The sequence below is a fragment of the Podarcis cretensis genome (genome assembly GCF_951804945.1).
Source record: "Podarcis cretensis genome assembly, chromosome: 1".
In the NCBI taxonomy this organism is placed as follows: Eukaryota; Metazoa; Chordata; class Lepidosauria; order Squamata; family Lacertidae; genus Podarcis; species Podarcis cretensis.
Window position 1 is genome coordinate 3908370 of NC_137170.1, and position 27259 is coordinate 3935628.

Genomic DNA, 27259 nt, shown 5'->3' on the forward strand with positions numbered 1-27259 from the left:
TGAGGGGGAAATAAACCCAACAACACCAAAGGTGGGAAAGGCATAGTGCTGGCTGGGGCTGATGGGAGTTGCAGTCCAAAATAGATGGGAGGGCTGGTTTAGATAATGTCCTGCAAGGTGTGTAGGAGCAGATAACATCAAAGAAGAGACAACCCCCCTTCTCTCTCTCTCTCTCTCTCTCTCTCTCTCTCTCTCTCGTAGGAGGGAATACTCCTTCCATGATGGCGCTTGACACCTGAAGGTCTCATAAGAGCTTATATTAAAAACTGAATCCTTTTAATTTTTTTAATCTACTGGATTAAATAACTGGAGGCATCTTTCTAGGCAGGATGGATCAGTCTATTTCCACTCTTTGTCAGTTTTGCATGTATTCATTAATAAATACATGCCAATAATAATAATAATAATAATAATAATAATAATCCCATTCTGCATTAATCTACCATTTTTTTTGTTAAATCCTCACGAGAATTCGTATTTTGTCAAAAAAAATACATAATTAGCTATGTATCAGACCTCAATGCATCCATATGTCTTTTTTTGATCCTATAATATGCATTTCGGTGCATTTTTTAAAGCCAAGGGCTATCCTGCATAATTTGGAGAGGTGCAAAATCTGAAGGACAATTATGTTCCGATTCACATCATGACCCAAAGGTGCAGCAGAATCCATGGATTCCTATTCAAATTCCACAAGCAGCGCTATGGACCAATTAAACTAATTTTGACTGACTAATTTGATCAATCAACTAAACACTTCAGAAAAAATGTAACCCTAAACATGACAATTCATAAAACACTGGTAGTGTGCAAGCTCTCTTACAGCTGCAGTTAATGCGTTCATCCTAGTGGTGCAGCAATAAAACGGCCAGCACATTTGCAAAAGCAAGCAGGGTCTGGTATGGTTTCCATAAGGATGGGGGACCGTGTGCTGAGATTCCTACATTGCAGGGGTTGGACTAGATGACCCTTAGGGTCCCTTCCAACTCTACAATTCCATGATTCCGTGATTCTGTGTTATCACGGGAGAGCAGCTGGGTGGGAGTTGAGCTCTCAATATGTTTAGCCTGGAGAAGAGGAGGCTAAGGGGTGATATGATAGCCATGTTCCAATATATAAAAGGATGTCACATAGAGGAGGGAGAAAGGTTGTTTTCTGCTGCTCCAGAGAAGCGGACACGGAGCAATGGATCCAAACTACAAGAAAGAAGATTCCACCTAAACATTAGGAAGAACTTCCTGACAGTAAGAGCTGTTTGACAGTGGAATTTGCTGCCAAGGAGTGTGGTGGAGTCTCCTTCTTTGGAGGTCTTTAAGCAGAGGCTTGACAACCATATGTCAGGAGTGCTCTGATGGTGTTTCCTGCTTGGCAGGGGGTTGGACTCGATGGCCCTTGTGGTCTCTTCTAACTCTGTGATTCTATGATTCTCTCTTCCTACTCACTGACCTCTTCATCATGCGGTGGTGAGGGTAGTTACCTTTTTCTCCCTTGAATTGTACACAGACATGACATGGGAAGTTGGAAGAGAGTTGCTCTTTCCCACTTCCTCTTTCAGCTCTCTATGCTTTTCAAGGATTAATTCCCCCAGGATCTGACTTTTACCCAGGGAAATGTGTGCGAGTGCATTTTCTCGCTCTGTCAATGGGACTGCGAATCTTATCTGAGGCACAGGAGTGACCAGAGGCGGCACCAACCACAGCACTCGCTTTGAACCCAGCATTTGTCATCCTAGCTCAAGGTCTACTCATCAACTGGCCGCAGGGTAGGGGTTGGCACCCCAGTCTAGGTGTATGAAAAGCAGACTGCTCAGGCAACCAAAGCGACAAAAGACTCAAGCCTGACAAATATATCCCATAACATGTTTGCAATTATTAACAAAACAATACAATACAGAATGCTACAACTGCTCGACGGATGCTAAAAAAAGTCCCCTCCACCGCTACTTCTCCCCCTTAAACGAATTCCACTCTACTGGTTTTCCACGTTTTATTACTTTCTCTGGCTGAAGACAAAACTGCTCCTCAGAGGGCTGGGCTGGCAGCCTCGGGGGCTCAAGCGCCACAGTGACTCTGGAAAGAATGTGCTCAGGACCCGCAAGATGGGCTGGGAGCCTCTTAGGACGCCTGAGGGCGACAGCACTGCCTGCTGTTTTACAAGGGAATAGCCCAGTTATGCAAGGAGCTGTTCCAAGCTTCAAATTGGCCGGCAGAAAAAGCATGCACATTCTCAGGGAGAGACGAAGAACTCAGGAGATGGTCCCTTGCAACCTGCTAAGCCAGGCATAGGCAAATGCGGCCCTCCAGATGTTTTGGGATTATAACTCCCATCATCCCTGACCACTGGTCCTGTTAGCTAGGGATGATGGGAGTTGTAGTCCCAAAACATCTGGAGGGCAGAGTTTGCCTATGCCTGTGGTAAGCCTTGAAGAGGTTGGATGTGCTTCGTCCATGCTCCACCTCAGTGCAACATGAGACCTCTGGCTCTCCACCTCCAACAGGGCTCTGGCACCCACCAAGAGGAGGGGCCTCTCACACCGACATAACCACTTCCATCTGAGACCCTACCTGCCTGTGCCCTGTCTCGCCAGGGGGGCACAGGGCGGACATCTCCCGCTTGGACTACTGCAATGCACTCTATGTGGCACTACCTTTGAAGGTGACTCGGAAACGACAACTGATCCAGAATGTGACTGCTGGACTGGGAGTGGCCGCCAGAACCATATACAGTGGTGCCTCGCAAGACGAAAAGAATCCGTTCCGCGAGTCTCTTCGTCTAGCGGTTTTTTCGTCTTGCGAAGCAAGCCCATTGACGGATTAGCGGATTAGCGGCTTTTAGCGGCTTAGAAAAAGAGGGGGGGGAGGAAAAAAAACCCGCAGGAACTCGCAAGACATTTTTGTCTTGCGAAGCAAGCTCATAGGAAATTCGTTTTGCGAAGCACCTCCAAAATGGAAAACTCTTTCGTCTAGCGAGTTTTCCGTCTTGCGAGGCATTCGTCTTGTGGGGCACCACTGTAACACTAGTCCTAAAGGATCTTCATTGGCTGACATTTAAAGCCTCGGCCCAGTATAACTGAAGGAGCGTCTCCACCCCCATCGTTCAGGCAAGACACTGAGGTCCAGCTCCAAGGGCCTTCTGACAGTTCCCTTGCTGCGAGAAGTGAGATTACAGGGAACCAAGCAGAGGGCCTTCTCGGTGGTGGCACCCTCCCCGTGAAACGCCCTCCCATCTGAAAGCAGCCCTGTACAGGAAGTTTTGTTTTTGTATATTCTGCTGGAAGCCGCCCAGAGTGGCTGGGGGAAACTCAGTCAGATGGGTGTGATACAAATAGTAGTAGTAGTAGTAGTAGTAATAATAATAATAATAATAGCAGCATTCTTCTCACTCATGCCCACCCCACAATTCCTCCGCCCCCCAAACTTGGGCCCTTCTACCCACTTGGCTTTACTCAGCAGCACCAATCCAGCAAACAACAGGAAGCTGGTCTCCAGCTTCTCACCCATTATAAACGCCGTCCAAAGCAAGATACCAAGACGAGAGAGCAACCGTCAACAAGTATGGAGAGGGGAAATTGAAAACAGCTTTTGATCCCCTGCCAGGGCACAGCATCCAGTGTCTTGACTGACTGGGCCCTGACCGCAGTCTTGCTGTGGCCTTCAGCTTCCCCCACCCTACCCACGCAGACGAGGAGAAGATATGGGGAAAGTCCCCGAACAAGTCAAAAGTCACGCAGATCACGACCTTCTGACATCCTCGTCCTTGATCAGGGGAGGGACTCAGCGAGGGCCACCGCTGATATGTATGTTTTGAACATAAACAACATCTGTATGTCGTTTTTAGGAAAGCAGATGAGGAGCCCCCCGCCAGAACACACACAAATGGCTTTCCTGTGCACAATGGCCCCATTCAAAAGCCTATTGCCCTCAAATACAACAAGCTCAGCCAAACCCTGAAAAATGGGAATGAGCTGGAGCTTCACATTTCTTGCCTCTATGTTTCCAAATTCTTCTTTCGTGGTTTCTGAAGGGCTGAAGGCTAGCTTCATGCCTTCGTGTTTTTGGTTCTGCTTCCAGATAATCCAAGAGCGTTGTGTTTTTTAAAATGTTGAGGGCTAGCTTCATGCCAAAAAGCTAGTGACACACAGCTATCCTATTTTTACAATTCCTTCTGGTTTTGTTTTGTTTTTAAATAAAATAAAATAAAAGTAGAGATTCTCAGGACAGGATGGGCATATGCACAGTGAAGGCACATAGCTCCAGTTACATGGCACAGTGCAAAGATTCCCATTAGTCTAATTTCAGAATCAGCGTTAACAGCTGGTAACATTCGAATTCAACATCCACCGCTTAACTGGGGGAGGAGAAGGCTGCTTTTCTGCCCAACTCTTTATTAACTGAGCACAAGCCAACACCTAGATAATTCAGGACACATGTAAAAAGGATTCAGAGCGCTGCCAAATGTGTCAGTTACATACCCCAAACAGGAACTATAGAACTGACATATTTGCTTTCTTACAGTAATAATGGAAGCGTTAGTTGCATTCTTAGTACAGGGGATGCCGTTAAGTGACAAGCTCCTCCTTTGTAGGCATAAACTCCCAAATACAGCCCTTAGCATCTCCTCTTAAGGTGGGCACCCAGGTAGGCAGGGCGATGCGGAAAATCCATTTCAGAGGACCTGGATCAATGTGTGAACCTGGGCAATCGTTCCCTAAAATGCTCACGGATGCATGCTACGTAAGGCTTTGCAATGCTTCCAAGTTTCAAAAGCATTTCCTCCATTTCCCACCCGATGGGAGATTTTACAGTGAACAAAGTTCCTTCGAGAGCAGTGTGCCTCTTTGTTTGCCTTTCCTTCTCATTGTCTATTTCATCTTGCAAGCTCCTTGGGGCAGAGACTCATTTATATGTCCCTATGAAACTCTGCAAAGAACACCGGAACATTGGTGGCGCTGTGCAAATAATAAGCCGGAGGAGGATCCAACCGTGTCAGCTCTGCTCGAGTTAAAACGCTGCACGTTTCTTTATTTAAATACGAGGTCTTTGGGTCTGCTTGGAAGCCACAAACCCCGAAAACGGAAGTTCTGAATCCCACATGCAAGAGAGTGAGCAAAACAGCAAGCAGTTGCTGGCTTGTGCAGATAAATGAGGCTGTCTGGCTGCAAGGGCTTCTCTTTCTCACACAGTCACCACAGCTGAACCCTGCAGCAGAGAAACAGGCCCTTCAGGCTCAGCCCCGGCACCAAGAGAGCAACCCCTGGCTCCAAGGCAGGCCTGGAAACTTGTAAATAGCAGCGGTGGCTCAAAAGCTGAACGCAAAACCTCAAATACCAGACAGAAAAGTCAGCTTAGCAGCAGCAGCAGTAGGCAGGGAGACTGCGAGGAGGCAGACAAGACAACGTGCCTCTCTGACAGGCCTTGCTTTTATTTTGTCCCGTAATCACGGAAACTTCACAAAACATTCCGGCTGTAAAACCAGTTTTATTCCCCTGGAATCTGGCGAGGAGACCTTGGGAATGTCTAAGGCGGAGGAAAGAAATTCAATGGGTGGCGTGGAGGAGATGTTTCTGGCTCAGAGGTCAACTGAAGATTATATCTGGGAGGGGGAGCAGGAAGGTTGGTGGGCTCAGGACAACAAACTGGGATGGTGACAATTTTGATGATGATGAAATTTATTACCCATCCTTCACCAACAGGCCCCAGGCTACAACAATTTAAAGTTCAGTACTAAAAACCGTGAAAACAAATGATAGCCGCAGGAATAATAATAATAATAATAATAATAATAATAATTGTCACGGCTAAAATGGCCGCTGTTTATTTAATGCGAATAAAGCTGGGTCAGCATGACTCAGTGGCCTGCAGCAGGTTGTATATATAAATTGAGAAATGTTAGTTTGTGCTGAGGCTGGTATTTGGGTTGGTTGGTGCTGGTGTGTATTCTTATTCAGTCGTGTTTTGCACAAAGACTTTTAAGAATAAAACTCTGCAAGGATATTCACGTGGACTCTTTTTGTGCTGACAAGGGTCCGAGGACCAGGCTGAGGAGACAAAGGGAGGTCAGAACCCTTTCCTCCTTTTTTTTTTTTTTTTTTTGCTTTTTACAAACACTGATAATTATTATTATTATTATTATTATTATTATTATTATTATTATTATTAATTATTTATATCCTGCCCATCTGGCTGGGTCTCCCCAGCCACCCTGGGTGGCTTCCAACAAAGTATTAAAATACAGTGGTCTGTTAAACATTAAAAACTTCCTTCAAATGTCCCCTAAAATCTGGTAGTTGTTCTTCTCTTTGACATCTGGTGGGAGGGCGTTCCACAGGGCGGGTGCCACCACCGAGAAGGCCCTCTGCCTGCTTTCCTGTAACTTGGCTTCTCATGGTGAGGGTACCGCCAGAAGGCCCTCGGCGCTGGACCTCCGTGTCCAGGCAGAACGATGGGGGTGGAGACGCTCCTTCAGGTATACTGGGCCAAGCCTGTTTAGGGTTCCCTGCCTTCTCCTGCACAGGCACGGGGCAGATCCTTCTCCGGCCTACCGCAGCTCAGAGAGCAGGACGGCACTTCTGAAGCTCTACAAACAGAGCAAACGCTCCTCTTCTTCCTCCCCATGTGTGGCAGCTGGCTTGCGCTGGTTGCCTGAGGAACCGTCCCAGCACCTGGTGACTGTGCCCCACTCACAACGGCTTAGAGGGCAGAGCCACAAGACGGCAGGCATTCCCAAATGGCATCCAGGTGAACCCTGGGGGCATCTTGTCAAAAGGAGATGGCCATTAACGGAAGGCAAGCTGCCCAGAAGACTGACAAGCCCAGCACTATTTATGGCATATAATTATTATTTGCTTAACGCTTAATGCCCAAACAGACTTGTGACTTTCCCCTTGCAGGGGTGTTGCCTAAGGCGCTGGCCTTCAATTTTTTTCAGACTCAGGATCCATCTTAAACCCAAACATGCATTTCGGAACCCATTTCTTCATTTTTTTCACCATATCTTTACATGCTGGCTAGTGCAATTCACCTTAGAACAGGCTGTGACCTGGTTGTGGTCTGAGACTACATCTCCTATTGTCCCTGGCCATGCTTGCTGAGGCTGATGTGAGCTGTGGTTCAGCAACATCTAAAGGGCCAAAGGTTCCCCACATCTGGGCTAAAGGGCATTCTCGTTTCATATGCAGTGGAGGCGATTCTTGGGGCTCTACCTCCAACCTAGATCAATGAAGCTACTGCTGGCCACAAGTAGCTCTGAGACCCCTTTTGGCTGAAAGGGTGGAGGAGGAAATCCTTTCAATGAGAAAGAAAGAACTAAGGAGTTGCTTCGCAGACAAAGGGTGCATCTAACACAGCCCTGTTTACATGAGCTGAAAGAGATCCCCGCCACAGTATATAAACTGTTTATTGTGGAAAGAACTTGTTTCATCGGATGCATGAACTCTCTGAGGCTCGACGTTGTCCTTTTCCTGCAGACATGATTAGTCTTATGGGGGAATTTTTATTTCTTAATACTGCTTGTTGCACAATGAATAATTAACTTATGGAATTCACTTCTGCAAGATGCACCAATGGCCTTTGGCTCGCATGGCTTTGGGATTTGTTTTTTTTTCCAATCATGATTACTGCTGGTATAAAGGTCTTCCTAAGACTGACAAGTTTGAGGGTATCTGATGGTCTCTCCTGGTGTTTGTTACCTGGTCAGAAGGGCTCACTCAACCTCCACTCTCACAGCTGAATTTTTGGAGACAGTTCAGGACAGCAATCACCCATGATTCTTGGTATAACTCATATAATATTTGTATGACACTTTACAAATTTAGCTTTGAGGTGCTTTCTTCCAAAAGGTATGTAATGCTAAGTATTTGTAGCTTTGCTGTATAGCCTACTTTTCTCTCTTTCATTGTATTGTTCTTTTATTGTATTGTTCTTTTCCAAACGTTTTCACAATAACCTTCAAATCAAATACAGTGGTACCTCGGGTTACATATGCTTCAGGTTACAGACTCCGCTAACCCAGAAATATTACCTCGGGTTAAGAACTTTGCTTCAGGATGAGAACAGAAATCGTGCTCCAGCGGTGCGGCGGCAGCAGGACGCCCCATTAGCTAAAGTGCTGCTTCAGGTTAAGAACTGTTTCAGGTTAAGAACGGACCTCCGGAACGAATTAAGTACTTAACCCGAGGTACCACTGTACATTGTTTCATAAGTCGACTTCCCACCTTCACCTTCACAGTATTTTTACTCAAACCTTTCCTATTGCGTTATATCTTTATCCATCACAAAAAACTATTACAATTATTTTGTCATTGTATTAATATTTTTCATCCATTTTCTTGTTCTGCTTGTCCTTCTTTGCAGTTTGTAGCTGCCTCCTCTATGTCACAAAATGATATAAAGACATATTTGATGGCGATGGGGACGGAGGACTACGATTAGACAAAATCAATGGCTACGAGCCGCACAGAGCTTCTTCCACTTATGTGATTAGGAAATACTGGAGGAGAACAAGAAACCGAAGGTGGGCGGGTCCTCACCATCCAATAGCTGGAACTTATTCTAAGGTACCTCTTTTGATCTTAAAATACCAGAATCTCCCAGCCATTTCACCAAAGATCCCAGGAGACCTAATAGGAAAAGTGCACAGTTCCCTGCAACAGAAGACCCAGTCACCGGCGATGCATGCCAAAGCAACTCAAGATATAAGGAATGGCTCTTGCATTCTGCATTGTACACAGGCATTTAGATGCCGGTGTTTAACTTCCAAAATGGTATCTGCCCTGGCTTGATTTTTATCCTCCAATCCACAGCTAGTATGTAATCTGGTTTGGGCCACCCAACGGGGAAGGAGATACACCCTGCACATGCTCAGAAGTACTGTTATTCATACTACTGTTATTCATTGATTCAACCATCCCAGGAACGAGAGTCCCAGCTCAAATGAAGCTGCGACTGTTACCTAGCAAAGAATAAACATCAAAAAAGCAGAAATTGTTGACTGTGATATGAATTAAGAGTCAAAAGACATCTTTGAGCACCTGATCTTTCGTACCTCTTTTCATAGGAATAGAATGGATTGCTACTACAAAGACAGAGAGGCAGGCAGAGAGAACTCAGTCAATTTGACAGCCACAAAGAGCCAGGATGATAGAGCAAACGAACTGATAGATATATGTTGTTACCTGAGCATGTTATAGGGTTCAGCTACCTACTGAGCCAAGAGTCCCTTGAGCTGGCTTGGTTAAGACAAAACCCCTCAGTCCAACCAGCCTCATTGTGTGGCACAGTATTGTGGAACGGTGGAGATGGATGAGGGAGAAGCAGGTTCAAACCCCTGCCATCCTAGCGTACTTCACAGGGCTGATGTGGGGATAAACTGGGGGGTAAAGGGAAAGCTACCCAGAGCGCTGTGGACTAAGAGTGTGATAGACAGGCTGTCAGGGAAACAAATCCATCAAAAATGAGTATTTTTTTGAAGAGAAAAGAAGGGAAGAGCTCACCTGGTTCTAACTTGATAATTTTTACTGCAGCCAACTCTCCGCTGTGCACATTTCTGGCCTAGGAAAAAACAGAATGACAGCAGATTTAAGCAGAGTGCAAAGGAATGTACACGTGTGTTAAACCAAGAGGCTTATGTGTCAGAATGTGCATCATTTGGGGAAATTGCTACCTAGAAAGATGAAGCGGGCAGGGAAGAGCAGCCAGGTAGCAGGAAAACATTGTAGGACACGCACAGGCCCCTCATCACTTAAATCTTTGGCAGTCAAGCCACAACTATAGTACAAGTGCATCTTAGGGGCAGTTAACTTGTGTGATCTCAACCATATGTAGTTAAAGGCCGGCTGGTTAAAATTTCACAAGTTAAATGCAAGCAAGGCAGAGAGCTTAAAAGCTCTTTTTGCTCTGGGTTTTCCTGGCACAGAAAGAGCTTTTAAGCTCTCTTTGCTTGTGGGGGGCAAGGCCTTGTTGGCACACTGGTCCTGGGATGCTCTTGCGAGATCTCATGGAGCTGTCCAAGTTCCCGTGAAATCTTGCACGGACATCCCTAATCTTCCAGAGCCAGTGCCTGGGATGCTCGCATGGAGGTGGTTAGAGTACGCATTTTCATTTAAGTATGTAGCCTTTGGAACCAAATCCGTGCGTAAGATGTGGCTGTACTGTACTCAGAACAGTGGCTACACATGCACAACCACATTACGCTCTCACTGTTATAGACCTCGCTGGCAGATGTCGAGTCCATACCATACAGAAATGGGGCTACCCATATAAAAAGCAAGGCCACTATAGAAAAGGCAAGTGAAGCAGTGATTCGTAGTGACATCCAGCCTATGGAACTCACTGCCCCAGGAGGTTGCAACATCTCTTTATTTATGGGTATTGCACCATCACTTAGAAAACTTTTCCCTTCCAGCTAGATTCTGACTTTTGACCTTCTTGCTGCTCATCTCACTTGGATGGTCTTTAGAGCCAATCTAGCTCTCTGCTGGCTTATTAACCCGTGCATTTTTAAATCTGCTGCTCTGGTTTTTCTGTTTTTAATATGTTTGCTGAGATTTTCATATTGTAGAGTTGGAAGGGATCCAGAGCGTCATCTAGTCCAAGCCCTTGCAATGCAGGAATCTCAACATGTGGTCCCCCATCCAATTTGAAACCACACTGGACTCTGCTTAGCTTTGCAAATGTGCTCTCAGTTGAAAAATGATGCAGAAGAGTCTTATTTCCCTACTCCCCCCCGCTGCTTGTCTTCCTTCTGCCCCTCTCCACATCCGAGCCAGGCCTTCGGGGTCACACCCCCACCCACCCCTTCTGCATCCCCCACTGCCTCCCTGACTGCTCAACAGGGTGAAAGGACGACGAGGATGACCCTAAATCCAGGAAGACAGCTGCTTCCTTCCTTGCCTGCAGGAAGCACATGATATCTGTGCCAAACCCGGGTACATTCAGTCCTTTGCAAGTGATAAAAGAGTGAAAAAAACACACATAAAACATTACCAAAAAAAAAGGAGGAAGAATAAAATTAAATACCGTATTTTTCACACCATAGGGCGCACCGGACCATAGGACGCACCCAGTTTTTTTGGGGGGAAATAAAGGGGGAAAAATTAGTTCCCCCCCAGGTGTGGGGCTGGGACGGGGGAAGCTCGAGCTTCCCCCGACCCCAGGCCCGAAACAGGCAAGTCTCCGCAAGCCGTGCGAGCGCTCCCGCTGCTTGCGGAGAGGTCCGCGAAGCCTGGACGCGCTGAGCTCAGCGCGCGCAGGCTTCAGCATGCAGGCAAGTCTCCGCAAGCAGCGGGAGCCCAGCGCTGTCCCCCGAGTCTGCGAGGCTGGCGACGGGGAGGAGCAGGCTTCTCCCCCCACCAGCCTTCTAGCCAAGTCGGGGGACAGCGGGAAGGGCGCGCTGCGCCTCTCCCCTGTCCCCCGAGTTTGCGGGGCTGGCGACGGGGAGGAGCTGGCTTCTCCCCCCGCCAGCCTTCTAACCAAGTTGGGGGACAGTGGGATGGCGGCGTTCCGCCTCCCCGCTGTCCCCCAAGCTTGTGGGGCTGGCGGTGGGGCTCTCCTGAAGCCTGGAGAGCGAGAGGGGTAGGTGCGCACCGACCCCTCTCGCTCTCCAGGCTTCAGCGAAAGCCTGCATTCGCACCATAGGACGCGCACACATTTCCCCTTCATTTGTGGAGGGGAAAAAGTGCGTCCTATGGTGCGAAAAATACGGTAAAGGGATTGCAAGGAGCCTGCTCTACAGCTACAGATAACAGCAAAGCTACAAGCTTGGGCTGGCAGATTTAGGGCATAATCCTGGGATCCCAGGGTCCATAAAACAGAGCAACCCCCCCCCCAAATGGGGGGACACTGAAATCAGATGGTGAGGATCAACAGCCTCCCCCTCCAGCCGTATATTCTGTCCTCCAGGTGTGAGCTCTCTACCTGCCACTTGGACAGCTGGATATCCAAGGATAGCTGAGCCTGGATAGCTCAGTTGGTTAGACCATGGTGCTGATAACGGCAAGGTTGCAGGTTCGATCCCTGTATGGACCAGCTGCATATTCCTGCATTGCGGGGGGTTGGACTAGATGATCCTCAGGGTCCCTTCCAACTCTACAGTTCTATGATTCTATGATTCACTTTTGGGGATTGCTCAGCTCACCTTAGGGGACGCAGGTGGCGCTGTGGGTTAAAGCCTCAGCGCCTAGGGCTTGCCGATCGAAAGGTCGGCGGTTCGAATCCCTGCGGCGGGGTGCGCTCCCGCTGCTCGGTCCCAGCGCCTGCCAACCTAGCAGTTCGAAAGCACCTCCGGGTGCAAGTAGATAAATAGGGACCGCTTACCAGCGGGAAGGTAAACGGCGTTTCCGTGTGCGGCTCTGGCTCTGGCTCTGGCCAGAGCAGCGATGTCACGCTGGCCACGTGACCCGGAAGTGTCTCCGGACAGCGCTGGCCCCCGGCCTCTTAAGTGAGATGGGCACACAACCCCAGAGTCTGTCAAGACTGGCCCGTACGGGCAGGGGTACCTTTACCTTTACCAGCTCACCACCGATACTCAAAACATTCTCCCTCAATTTCCCCACTGACTTGCCTACCTTTAATGTCCATTACTGTTTGCAGAATATACTGTAGTGGGTCCGGGGTAGATGGAGCAATGGTCCTTTCAAGTATTAGGAAGACAGTGCACATGCCTTATTATTATTATTATTATTATTACTCCTACTATTATCTGCATCTATATCCCTCCTTTTTCTCCCAAGAGCTCGGAGTGGCATACATGGTTCTCCCCCTCCTCATTTAATCCCCACAAACAATCCTGCGAAGGAGGTTAGGCCGAGGGGCAGCGACTGGTCCAAGGTCACCCAGTGAGCTTCATGGTTGAGTGGGGATTTGAACCCTGGTCTCCCAAGTCCTAACCTGACACTATACCACACTGGCTATCAGCACAAGACACCCCATTGCCAGGCCTATACAACCTGAATCCACCAGCCCAAATAGTTTGGGGAGCCCCTGCTAGATCATAGTGCATGTCCGCTGGTCCTGGCCAATCAGAAGTTGTGCAGGCCTCCCCAGGAGCATTGAAGCATCTCCAGCTTAGCTTGCAGCTAAATTCCATTTCCTCCCTTCTGATTTAATTTATATACAGTCATACCTTGGTTCTGGAACGTAATCCATTCCGGAAGTCTGTTTGACTTCCAAAAATGTTCGAAAACCAAGGCGCAGCTTCTGATTGGCTGCAGGAGCTTCCTGCACTCAACTGAAAGCAGCGGAAGCCACAGAAGTCGCATTGGACGTTCGGGTTCCACAGAACATTCGAAAACCAGAACACTTGCTGTATTTTTCCATGTATAAGACCATATTTCCCCCCAAATTTTTAAGTTTGAAATTGGGGGTCGTCTGATACACGGAATGTTGCATTCATTTATTTCTTAATTTCTTAATTTGGGACTCAAAAAATAGGGGCTGTCTTATACATGGGGGCGGAAAAATATGGCACTTCTGGGTTTTCGGCATTCGGAAGCCAAAATGTTCAAGTACCAAGGCATTTGAGAACCAAGGTACGACTGTAGATGCAAACCCAGCTTCAGTCTCCTGAATAAATGAGGCACATTTACACAGCTTCCCATTTTGCTTAATTCTTCTGCTGGCTTGCACCCCTCTTCACCCCTCCTCCCATCACCTTCCTTCAACCCCCTATGACTACGATTCTCTGCTACTAGAGACCATCTGCCACCGCTCCTTGCCCCAGTGTGGTGTAGTGGTTAAGAGCGGTGGACTCGTAATCTGGGGAACCAGGTTCACATCTCCGCTCCTCCACATGCAGCTGTAGAAGGTGCCAGCTTCCATTCCCAGCATCTGCAGGTAAGGTTGGGAGAGGTCCCTGTCTGAAAACCCAGACAGCCACTGCCAGTCAGTGTGGGCAGTACTAAGTTAGATGGACCACATGACCTGACTCAATATAACCTCCCTTTCTACATTCCTTAAGTCCCCAGAAACCAGCTCGGGACTTACTGGCTCTCCTCGCGTTAGGAAATGAAATCAATCTGGAGGTTATTTTAAGGATTTGACAACGTTTTTATTGGTGGCTGCTAGGGTGGAATTTGCAGCTCAATTAGGGCTTACGATACAAAACCGTTTTGCCAGAGTCTGGGAAATGGCGTTTCTGGAGAGGTTAGCTCAGCATAGCAGGGTAGTCAGAGGTCAGGTTAAGAAGGCAAGTTTACTTGGTTTATGTTTCTCGCTTATGTTAATAAGTTTGCCACCTTAACTGAACTGCCTGTGACACATGTACCATTATGGAGAGATCTGATTCCTGGATAAGATGTAACTCTGTGGCACTGTAACTTCGTTTTGTGAAAGATAATCTGCACTCCGTGTTTTGTACTGTTTATTTTTCCTTTCCTGTAGACTGAGAATCAATAAAATGCATACTTAAAAAAGGAAACCTGCTCTAACCAGTGTTAGAAACTCAAACATACAATCTAATTGCCAAACGGCACCTTAAACCTAGGGATTTGTTGTTGCTGTTTTTCATTTCATTTCTATAATGCTTTATATTCTAAAGAACAAATCTCAAAGCAGTTTACAACACATTAAAACAACACATAAAACACTCCAGAATAAAACAAATTCAAGCTTCAAAGGAAATATTTCAGATCCTTCTCTAAGTGAAATTTTGCTTTCCCTAGGCGCCAACCTGGCTTCCAGAGATCTCCACATGGTCACAACAGGACCTGTGCCAACTTGCAAAACATGCCTGGCACCTAGCTAGTTTCTAACACTGGCTCTAGCTCTGCACAGACCCTCCTGTGTTGAAACACCTCAACGAGGATCTCCCAAGGCTTGCCTAGAACAGTTTGGCAGGCTGGAGGCTCCCCGCTGCTGGAACACACCGCTCCAGATTAGTACCCACTCCCAACCCTGGCCAAAATTTGGCCTGTGGCGCCTTCCGCTCCCTTCCCCTGCCCTGCACGGCCACTGAGCGAAAAGGCGTAGAATAAACAGCTTGGTGCTGGCCACCCCTGGAACTATTTCCAAGATGCAGTCATTCACCACCCACTGGTATTCCCTTACTCATCTGGGCGTTTGGTGCCCACAAGTTAAGCAAATATGAAGCCAGCGCCGGCTGCCAGGGGGAAAAAGGGAGCCCCGGCGGCCTTTGTAGCTGTAGTTCTTTTCATTTTTAAAGCTCTGCCAGAGGCCATTGTGGATTCTGTGCCCTAACCACCCCAGCTGGAGCTCGGAGAGACAGAGCCGTGACAGGCTCCATTATTATCGCCGTGGAGGGCGTTTGGGCATTTCAGAAAACACAGCCGAAACAGAGACTTTACAGACTCGCCACCGTTAAAGAGATCTGTCTCTTGGAACTGGCACCCCTGCTCCTTTTCAAGGAAAGGAACAACAGCAGCAGCAGCAGCAGGAACAGCAACAACAACAACAACACACACACACGTGGGAAGGGAAGGAAAAAAGGCAAACAGGGGGAAAAAGACAATTATTTTGCTTCCCCTCCCCCAAACCACAAATGTATATTTGAAGATTACGGTGGGGACTGATGCGCACTCAGGTTCTGCTTGTGGGTTTCATACAGGGTTAAACTACAGTGGATCCTTGGGTTGCGAACGTGATCTGTGCGGAAAGCATGTTTGCAATCCGCGGCGTCCGCAACCCGCAGCACCGCGTCTGCGCATGCGTGGGTTGAGATTTGGCACTTCTGTGCATGCACAAAGCGCGACTTAGTGCCTCTGTGCATGTGCAAAGCACCGAAACCAGGAAGTAACCCGTTCCGGTACTTCCGGGTTCGGAGGAGTGCGCAACCCAAAATCGCGCAACCCAAGCGTCTGTAACCCGAGGTATGACTATAGTTAAATGTAAGAACATAAGAAAAGCCTGCTGGATCAGGCCAATGGCCCATCTAGTCCAGCATCCTGTTCTCACAGTGGCTGACCAGATGCCTCAGTGGGAAACCAGCAAGCAGGATCTGAGAACAAGAGAACTTTCTCCCCTCCTGTGGTCTCCAGCAACTGGGATTCAGAAGGATTGCTGCCTTCAACTGTGAAGGCAGAGCATCCTTAAATGGCATCGGCCCAGTATACCTGAAGGAGCATCTCCAGCCCCATCATCCAGCCCGGACACTGTGGTCCAGCTCCAAGGGCCTTCTGGCGGTTCCCTCTCTGCAAGAAGCGAGGTTATAGGGAACCAGGCAGAGGGTCATCTTGGTAGTCACACCCACCTTCCCAACAGATGTCAAGGAGATAAATAACTGTACAACTTTTAGAAGATACCTGAAAGTACCCAAGTGGCTGAGACAACCCAGTCAGATGGGCGGAGATTCAAATAATAAAATCATCCTCATCATCTATGGCTATGGAATTCACTCCAGCAAGGAGGGCTTCAAAAGAGGATTTAGGCAGATTCATGGAGGATTAGGCTCCTAATGGTTACTAGGCACAATGCCCTAGGAGGACTACGCAGGTGGTCCCAGGTCCCATTTATTTATGTATTTATTGGAAATACTTATATAGGCTTTTCCTGTCACAGACCAAATTAATTTACAGAAGAAGCGAAAAAGCATTTTTAAAAAACCAAAATAGCATATCTAGCGAGTAACAGTTTTAAAATGGCAGCCATAAAAATATAGTAAGGTATCTGTAGGAATCATTCAAATAGAAAAGGGCAAATGCAATTCAATTAGGACCTTAAGGAGAGCCCTGATGGAATAGTCCAAGGGCATAATCCTGTCAGCATTGGCATCACAAGGGGGGCAGGCGGTGCGCCCTGGGTGCCATGTCGGGGGTGTGTGACAAAAAGGCACCCCACGGGGTACTCACCCCACCGCCCCCGGGCGTGGCGGCACAAGCAGCCATTGCACTGCCACAGCCATTTGCGGCTGCAGCTGCAAGCAGAGGATCCTACCACTGTCAGCGGTGCCGGTGTCAAACCACTATATACGCTGCATGTGCGGCATCGCTACATATGGCACATGCGTCGTACATATCGGTGTCATGCATGCGCAGCTGACGGTTTGCCCCGCCCCAGGTGTCGGTTAGCCTTCGTTCACCCCTGCCTGTCAGGACCTGTTTCCCATAGAGGGCAAACCCACAAGCAGCACCAAGGCACAACAGCAGCCCTCTCCCCATTTGTGCTCCCCAGGAACTGGTATCCACAGGCGTTAAAACAAAACAAACACCCTCACCAAACAGAAATGCATGCTGTCCCCACCTCCGGCCCCGCCCAAAAGGGATAAGTCTCTTCGCTGCATGTTGGAGAGCTTGATAAATAAAGCCTGGTAACCTCTGATCTTTTGCACTAAAATAAATAATGATGATTTATTTTAATGTTCACACCCTCAGGTACAGAAATTCCCAGAGTGGAAAATGGTAGTGGAAGTCAGTGAGTGAAGGGAGGCAGCAGAGAACACAGCATAGGAACATTCTTGCAAGCGCCGCCACCAGCGTGGACGGGAAACATGGGAAAACCTATGAAAAATGTGTAGAAATTATTTGTGATCTACTGCAAACCACCCCAAGATCTACCAGCAGATTCAGATCCAACTTCTCCCCACCTCTGCTCTGGAACTGCAGTCCAGAATTTTATTTAAGAAGGCACAGAAGAACAGGAACCAAATTCTTGACCTTCTGCAAGATTTGCACACTACCCAAACAGGTTTGTCTTCTTGAGTTAATGACAACAAACAAAAAAACCCACCTAAACCATAAGAGACTTTCAGGGTGGTGCAAATTCCAACTGAAGGTTAACGAGAGGAGGAGAAAGAAACACTTCCGTCCTGCCTTTCAACCCAAACAGGAGCTCCCCAGGTGACTCAGAATAACTGCTAAAATGACATGAAATACGAATCAATAACAAAAGACAAAACTAAAAAAAAAAAAAAAGGAAAAATGATACCAAGAGGAAGTACAAAATCCTAGAACACAGCTAGTTCAACTTGGCAAAGGAGAACGCAGCCAGCCATGTGGGAAGAGGGTGAGGAACAGAACAGGCTCTGCTTTGGGGGACCATCAACAATTCATCTAGCAGTTCCAGAAGTTCAGATCTCCAGCAGATACAGCCAGATGGCTGGGCATGTCTAGACAAGGCAGATTTTTCTCCTCCGAACCATTCCTATCCTACACAGTGCTATTTCCTGCATTTCTTCCCAAACGCTGTCTTCTGGCCCATCGCTTGTTGCACTAGTCTAGCACAGTCTATGAGATACGAAGCTGCCTTCACACCACATCAAACCCCCTAACCCAGCACAGCCCCTTCTGACTGCCAGCAGCTCTCCAGGGTCTTCATCACCTGCAACCTGGCCCTTTTAACTGGAAGGTGCCATGTATCAAACCTGGGACCCTTCACACGCAAAGCACCCAACACAGTGCACAGAGGTGCTCCACCAGACTGCAAAACCTTTGGGTTTTGCCTTTTTCCAACGTACAATTCCAGCACTTGCAAGGCCAGCTGAAAACAGCACAACACACCAGGCCAGGAAGGAGAGGAAGCAAGAGCAGGGGAGAGAGAGAGAGAGAGCACAAGCATCTCCTAGACTGAACTAGGAATATGGTTAGAAAATCAAAGGAGTGGGGGAGAGAGAGAAAGGTTGCATGAATATCAACTGGCTCCAGGCAGCACAACCCTTCTCAGGTGACATTCAGTTTACAGAGACCAGCCATGTTTGGAAAGGAAGACATCCAGTTCCTGCCTTGGGTCGAGGTCGAGTGGCGGGACTGAGCCCTGAGTACAGTGGTGCCCCGCAAGACGAATGCCTCGCAAGACGGAAAACCCGCTAGACGAAAGGGTTTTCCGTTTTGGAGGCGCTTCGCAAAACGAATTTCCCTATGGGCTTGCTTCGCAAGACGAAAATGTCTTGCGAGTTCCTGCGGGGTTTTTTCCCTCTCCCCCCCCCTTTTTTCTAAGCCGCTAAGCCGCTTATCAGCTGATCCGATAAGCCACTAAAAGTCAATGGGCTTGCTTCGCAAGACGAAAAAACCGCTAGACGAAGAGAATCGCGGAACGGATTAATTTCGTCTTGCGAGGCACCACTGTACAGTGGTGCCCCGCAAGACGAATGCCTCGCAAGACGGAAAACCCGCTAGACGAAAGAGTTTTCCGTTTTGGAGGTGCTTCGCAAAACGAATTTCCTATGGGCTTGCTTCGCAAGACGAAAATGTCTTGCAAGTTCCTGCGGGTTTCCCCCCTTTTTCTAAGCCACTAAGCCGCTTATCCGCTAAGCCAATAAAAGCCGCTAAAAGCCGCTAAGAGCGCTAATCCACTAAGCCGTCAATGGGCTTGCTTCGCAAGACGAAAAAACCGCTAGAAGAAGAGACTCGCGGAACGGATTATTTTCGTCTTGCGAGGCACCACTGTACCTCAAAATTGGAGGCCTGGACAGCAAAGCCTGCTAAGCTACCAAAGACTATGGGCTGACACGCATGGAATATTGTTCACCCTCCACACCAGCCTTCCCCAACCACAGACCCTCCGTCTCCCATCCAGCCCTGAAAAAAGCTGTTGGGATGGGAAGGGAGAATAACACACCATTTGATCCCTGTAGAATTGCTTAAGGATTCTGGAGTGGAGGGCAGATAGATCTGAGCCACAGGAGAAGGCTGATAGCTCAGTGGTAACCCATCCGCTTGGAATATAGAAGGCCCAGGGTTCAATCCAGAGAGGTTGGCAATATCCACCATCTGGAAACTCTGGAGAGTTGCTGTCGGCCCGTGCAGACAAGACTGAGCTAGATGGACCAAATGGTCTGACTCAGAATAAAGCAGCTTCCTGAGTTCCTCTGAGCCATGGACCCAATAAAAATACTTACTGGCCGGCTTTCTGGACAGAACAGATCTTCGGCAGAATCTCATGCTGAAATCAATGGGAGCTGGTTGAAAGGAGGAGAGGGGAACTTCCCAGGGGATCTCACCTAGGAATAGGGAAAGTAGGGGCGGAACGCCATCTGGTCTGCAGTGTAATGTGAGCCTATCTAATCTGCACTTCCCAAAACAGTAAAGCAAACAGAAATGCGGCTCTCTTTTGAAATTTGCACTTCCCCAAATTCAGTGATGCCATTCTTGAAGTGAAAAGCCTATACAGAAATGTGTCCATTAGGAGGAAGTATGTAGAAAATATATTTATTGCAGGAAACAACACACAGAAATGTGCTGGAGAAACTGCTTGCAAAATTCCATATATTAAAGCAAGACTATATCTAAAAATGTGTGTATTAGGAGACATGAGCACTAAAATGCTAAGAAATTCTCATTAAAAATATAGCAAACTAATGCAGCAATGTGGAGAACTGAATCGAAGAAAAGAAAACTGAGAAACTGAAACTGACAGACTTCGCCATCTCTAATTGTACCCCATACAAATTAACTGGCGGGGGTGGGGAGCACACCAAAATGCGTTGACCGGTCCTGGGATTTCCTCTTTTCTTTAGCAAGACCTAATTCTGCAGCCTTGAGCAAGGCCTCTGTCTCCCTCTCCCCCAACCCCTGCAGCTCCCTGCTTACAGAACAGGAGCGATGGAGACATAGCATGCAAGGCTGTTGCAAGGATGGAGACAGCCAATGTAAGGCACTGAGCCACTTAAGTGTGTCAGGTGTGGGATTAGTGGGGATTCTACACTTCCAGCGTGACAAAGCAACAGCCTTTAAGCCCCACATTGAGAAGTGTATGGGTTGAAGCTGAACCTTTTCCATGAGAAGCTCAAGGAGAGTCAGTGACCTGACCGCATGAAGCTGAATCAGAACAACAGTTCAACACAACTTACTCTGCCCTCTTGAAATATTTTACTCTGCTTTAGGAGGGATCTGGCTGAGATGTTTCCCAGCCCCACCTGCAGAGATGCGAGAAACTAAGCCTAGGACATCCACACCCATTTACAAAGCAGGTGCGCTACCTAGTGAGAGAGGGTCCCACCTTGGCCGCCGCTGGCTCCACTTTGCCACATCCAAGCCCACACCATCTCTTTTATGGCATTGCAATTTTTCATGCCTGTCTTTGTGCAGAAGCCCTTGACGGGAGTCTTACTTTGCCCTCCGGCAAAATAATCAGGTAGCTCCTGAGCTAGTTGCCACCTAGCAAGCTGCAGGCCTCAACAGGTAGTTTGTTGATGTCAAGAGCTGCGCACAGTAGAGAAAGGCTTTATCTTTCTGAGACCTGCAGCGGCCAATGCCCAAATCCAGCAATCTGAATTCAGGTCCCTTACATAACTGCCTGCTGGGCATGGCTGGTGCAAGAGGAACAAGTTTGGCAGCAAAGCCTAGTGGCGAATGAGCATTAGATGATTAACAGAACTGAGCCCTCCCACCCACTCTAAGCCAAGCTTTCCAGATGTGTTGGGCTGCAACTTCCACCAGCCCGGGGCTGAGGAGAGTTGGCCGATGGGAGTTGTGCTCCAAAACAACTGGAGGGCACATGGTTGGGGAAGGCTGCCCTCGGCTGTAGCTGTGTTGCAGGGCTTTAATAAGCTGGTTGCCTCTGATGGTGAAGAAACTTTTAAAGACTTCACACACACGACTGACACAGGTACACGTGGTGGGTTAGTCCTTTTTTGTGAGCTAAAACTTATTTGTTTTATGCCTGCAAGATTGCACATTTTGCCAGGAAGGTAAGTGGGCAAGTATAAATTTCTACTACAATCTGATAAAAAAGGCAAGATTATTCCCAAGCAGAAATGTTCCCTATGCTCACTTCTCTCATCTAAGCTTCCATCTTTCTCATTCTTACTCTTCCAATGGCTGCTCTTTTCCTTTCCCTTTCCTCTTCTTTCCTGAGCACATTTGCTTCCATGGGGTGAGCTGGGGTCATGGAAAGACCCCAATGTGGGGCAGGGAGTGGTGACTTCCCACCCTGAGAGGGATTATAGTTGCATTGTGGCACACAAAAATCTTTCAAGAGGACATATAAGCTGCAGAGTTGCAAACTTTGCACAAACCATGCCACTGCCGTGTGCATACAGCACTGAAATGCTTGGAGCAAACCCAAAGCCATTATGCAACAGATGCTTAGTCAAACGCCAGAGAATTGTACCCGACTGCTGCCTCAGCTCCACCCAGCAGAAGCCCCTTTGTATAGCTTTTCACCAATATGATTGCACAAACACTGTTGTACACTACAGCAGGACAACTAATACCCAGTGTGAAACACCTAGATTTCAGTTTCAATTAGCTAAATAAACGAATTAAAACAACAGCCACATATCTTCAAGTTGGCCTTGCAAATAAGTCTACAAGTGATACTAGCCCACAAGGGGGCTTCTGTCTTCCTGCCCCCTGCCCGCCCTGCACACGTATTTAATTGTGTGAGTCCTAAAAGAGGGTGGGTGGGAATCAAGATTAATTTGGCTAATTAAACAATCTATGGCCTTTTTAAACTGTGGGGGCATATTGTTTTTGTTTGTTATTATGTTATATATTTTTATGTTTTTATACTGTAAACTGCCCTGTAATCCTTGGATGAAGGGTGGGATAGAAATGTAATGAATAATAATAATAATAATAATAATAATAATAATAATAATAATGGTGGTGGTATTCTACTAAATTGTTCTGTCAGTGCAAGGATTACCACTAGTGCAAGGGGACTTTCTCCCCTCTTCCCCCCCCCGCCCTCCCCCAATCTGCCCCGGAGAGTAGGGGAACCCCTAGAAAAGATTTAGGGGGCGCACAAAGCGTAGGGGTGCAGGTTCTGCTGCACAAGTGGAACAGATACAAATACTGCATACTATGCCATTCTCAACAGCCTGGTTACCAAAGGATAAATTGCTTATGTAGCTTTAAAAAAAAAGAGCCCAACGGAGAAGAATCTTTCTTCTAACTTTTCCATATTGAGCCTGACAACCACCGGGCCTTTCTGTTAAGTATCTTAAATGCAGGCAAACTCCTGGCTCTGACAGCCAGAGGCAACAAAAGCAAATCTAGGTCTCTGGCCTAGCCATCCAGAAATGATTTGAAAAATCCTAGCAGCTTAGCCAAAATGTAACATGAAAAAGAAGGTATCTTCTGATTTAACACTAACAACTAGCAGCCCTCCAGATCCAGCAAGCGAGCAAGCAGGATTTGACTCTTGAACTGTCTGAGCAGCAGCCATTAAGACATTTCAGGAGTGGCAGACGCACAGAATCATAAAATTGTAGAGTTGGAAGGGACCCTGAGGGTCATCTAGTCCAACCCCCTACAGTGCAGGAATATCAACTAAAGCATCCAGGACAGACACCTAGTACGCCTGCCAATCCATCGTTAAGCAGCACACTTCTTCTCCTAGCCTTTTCCTCTTTGGAGCACAAATTAACCTCCTTGGTCTTCGCCATGGTGAGCATTGCACTGTTAATTGCACATAAGGCTAACTAGGTTCCCCCCTTCACCAGGGTTGTTAACAAGCATCTTACCCTGGTTAGCCCTAACCTTGGTTAAAGTGACACATGAGTTCTTGCTAGAGTGGGGGTTTGAAGAATGGGCTTCTTGGTTCCTAGCTCAGCCTCCCAACCAATACTGTATACCAGCTTTCTATCTGCTTCTGCACACAATTCATTCTGCCTCTGCTTGATACGTACAGGCAGGGGCCCGTGAACTGCAAAGCATTCCGGTCTGGCCGCACTTGGGTGGCGAATCTCCTGCTCGACCCCACCAACACCCTGCTGCACAAATCATTTTGCAGGGCTCACTTTCTGGTTTAACTCTGCAGCCGTGAGGGATAGAAACTTACGTCCTACACAAAGTCTAGTATACATCAGGAGCAACCTCCTCTAGCAATGCTGCCATGGGAATATCACCTGGAGCAGATAGCACAGACAGTGCTTGCTAGCCAGTTCTGAGATCAAAAGACTAAGTCAGAAATATCTGCCAGTCCACAAAATACTACATGCTGGCAGATGGGGGGGGGGGGGAGGCAACCTGATTATTCTTAGATGCACTTATGCACCAGCAAAAAGGGTTGTGCAATGTATCACATATTCACACCCACTCTCGGCATTTGATTATTACACAGTTGAGCAACTGAGGCTTGGAGAAGTCTGCAGACACCTGGCGAGGCCTCTGCCTGAACTGGGATGGCAACCCAGAGTCACACCAAGCTCTCAGCCCCCTGGCTTTGCTCCAGGGAAGAATACGCAGATAGCCAGTGTGGGACTGAACTTCACAGTAGACATGAATTTCCTCATCCATCTAAAGGACAAAAAATGTTGGAAATGCAAAGAGGCCGACGGTGACTTTTATCACATATGATGAAAACTTGTGGCAAAGTTAAGAACTTTTGGGAACTAATTTATAATGAACTTAAGAAAATATTTAAATACACCTTTCCCAAAAAACCAGAAGCCTTCTTGCTGGGTTTGATGGGGAAGGAAATTAAGAAAGTGAACCAAATACTTTTTTTGTACGCCACAGAAGTGGCAAGAAATATGCTTGCCCAAAATTGGAAACTGCAAGAAATTCCTACTATTGCGGAGTGGCAGACGAAAATTATGGGCTACGCAAAGATAGCCGAACTGATGGGAAGAATTCGGGATCAGGAAAATCAGAGGTTTAAAGAAAGTTGGAGTAAATTTATGGTGTATATAAAGGATACTTGTAAAAATTTAAGAACACTGGCAGGACTGAAACAGCTCTTACAAAGTACGACAGATATAGGGGTTTTAAAAAAAAATAGAATACGCAATTTAAGAAAATAAGGGACACTCGCTGAAGTGATGGAGGGAAGTCACAAGCTCGGCAGAGCTAAAAGTATTTAAGTGATTTGTTGCAATGTATTGTAAAAATATGTATAAGGAAAATAATAAAAAAATATTTTTTAAAAAAAGAATTTCCTCGACCCGCAGTGACTGACAGCATGTGTTACCTCTGCAACAAGAAGGGCTAAAAACCTGATTAAAAACCTAATCCAACCTAATCCAACCCAACACCAAACCATCAACTGAATTCCTTAGGAAGTAGACTTCTGTGCTCAGTACCAGATTTAGAGGACCGACCGTGGTGGCAAGCAGCACCCCACGCATCAGGTTCAATTATATTAGGTCCAGAAAAGGCGCTTGTCCGGCTCTCTGGTCAAAAGCAACAGGTATTTAGGGCTCAGAGTGGTCATCAAAATTAGCCCGAACTCAAACCAGAGGTCTCTTGGCCCAATGCTGAGTTACTCAACAGATACTATATAAGCCCACTGGCTACCTCCATTATGATACACAGCCTCTGGATACCAGTTACTGGGGAACACAAGCGAACACAAACTGGATACTAGTTGCTGCAATCCACAGGGGAGGGTCCTGTTGCGCTCAGGTCCTGCTTGCACTCTTCCCACAAGGAATCTGGTTGGCTACCATGCAAACAGGATGCTGGACTAAAAGGCCAACTGGTCTGATGCAGCTGCAGGATTCTTCTTATGTGCTCAGCTGTGCACAGCCCAGTACTGAAAGCAACTGGCAAGAAGGCCATGCCCCCAAAAGCATGCATTTCCTTGCTCCTGAGTTCAAACAACAACCTCCTGACTCTCAGCTGTGTGGACAAGCTCAAGCCTGATGCCCCTTACCTCAACTCTACCCAGTAACCCAACAAAGAGCTAGTACAATGATAAAAGAAAGGCATTAAGATGAGCGTGTGACATGGTTTTCCAGAGTAAAGTCTCTAATCACAGACGACAGGTTGGCTGTGCAGCTGGGGGGGAGACTAAGCAGCTAAGACAGCTCCCGTCATGTTAGATGTTTGGTGGGAAGTGCTTCTCCCTTCTCTTAACAGCTATGATCTTCTTGGGGGGTGGGGGAATGGTTTTACTTTCAGGGCCAGCAAATCCGGACTGTTTCCCTGCTTCTCACAGGCCAGTGTGGTGTAGTGGTTAAGAGCAGTAGACTCGTAATCTGGGGAACCGGGTTCGCTTCCCTGCTCCTCCACATGCAGCTACTGGGTGACCTTGGGCCAGTCACACTACTCTGAAGTCTCTCAGCCCCACGCACCTCACAGAGTGTTTGTTGTGGGGAAGGAAGGGAAAGGAGATTGTTAGCCGCTTTGAGACTCCTTAGGTAAAGCGGGATATCAAATCCAAACTCCTCTTCTTCTTCTTCCTAGTAAGAATCCCACCTGCCTTTTGTAGTAAAAATGCACCGAGAAACAAGCTATGCAGGAACCAAGTTGGATCTATAAATCGCAGCTTCCCATCCTTTATTTTGCTCGCCAATCCCATTCCTCCCCCCCCCCCCGACTATCCGTTGCCCTACCTCTTTCCCCAACTGATTTTCTATAACTATTTCGATCAGGGTTCAGGCCCCGTCTTGGCACAGAAGCTGACTTAGTCATCCTGCTTGATATCCTTTGTCAGGAGAAAATCAGGGGGAGAGTGTCCCTGTTAATTCTCCTTGATCTCTCTGCAGCTTTTGATCCCATCGGCCACAGCATTCTCCCCGAGTGACAGTTCAAATTAGGGGTGGGCAGCGTTGGTTTGTGGTGGTTTCAGTCCTACTTGGATGGCTGTCTCCAACGGGTAGTGCAGAGGGAGGGTGTTCAGGACCATTGAGCTTTCGGTGTTGGGTGCTGCAGAATTCGAGCTTATCCCTCGTGCTGTTCAATGGCGTGCATTGTCAGGGCAATGGCTCTAGCTCCTAGCCCAGTGTAGGGCTGGGGATGTCCCTGAGTCTGAAACCTCAGAGAACCACTGCCACTGACTATTTGGAGAATGGTCTGACTCAGTAGAAGACAGCTTCCAGTGTTCCTATAGGCTGATGATATAGAATCATAGAGTTGGAAGAGACCACAAGGGCCATCGAGTCCAACCCCCTGCCAAGCAGGAAACACCATCAGAGCACTCCTGACATATGGTTGTCAAGCCTCTACTTAAAGACCTCCAAAGAAGGAGACTCCACCACACTCCTGGGCAGCAAATTCCACTGTCAAACAGCTCTTACTGTCAGGAAGTTCTTCCCAATGTTTAGAAATATGCAGCCCTATTTCTCCTTTACATCTGCAGGTGTGGCAGCGGATGCTGTGGAACAGGGATGTCCAACTTCCGAGAGACCCCATTGTATTGACCAGAGTTGCTGAGCTTTTTTAGGGAGCCAGAGTTGTTGAACATTTTGGGGGGGGGGGGTCGGGGTCTCGCAATCAACCAGGATCGACCAAAACACCCCGTGATTGACCGGTAGATCGCGATTGACCTGTTGGACATCCCTGCTGTAGAACAACGGCTGGTCTCAGTAAAAGACTGGATGAGACCCAATGGAAGCTTAATCCAGGTAAGAAAAAGGCACTGTTAGTGAGTGGTTCCCTAGACTGGATGAGCAGGGTTCAGACTGTTCTGGGTGACACTACCTTCCC

General features: G+C 47.6%; 1 protein-coding gene across 3 annotated transcripts in view; it reads right to left on the minus strand.

The window, feature by feature from the left end:
• Positions 1–27259, minus strand: part of MAP4K5 (mitogen-activated protein kinase kinase kinase kinase 5) — a 98614-nt gene that overhangs the window by 51651 nt on the left and 19704 nt on the right. For all 3 annotated transcript variants that reach the window (XR_013841828.1, XM_079988101.1, XM_079988100.1), the window contains exon 3: positions 9491–9548. Coding sequence is in view for 2 of the 3 variants with exons in the window: in XM_079988101.1 (XP_079844227.1) it covers positions 9491–9548 (58 nt within the window). In the remaining variant the exon portion in view is untranslated. The remainder of the gene's footprint in view (positions 1–9490; positions 9549–27259) is intronic.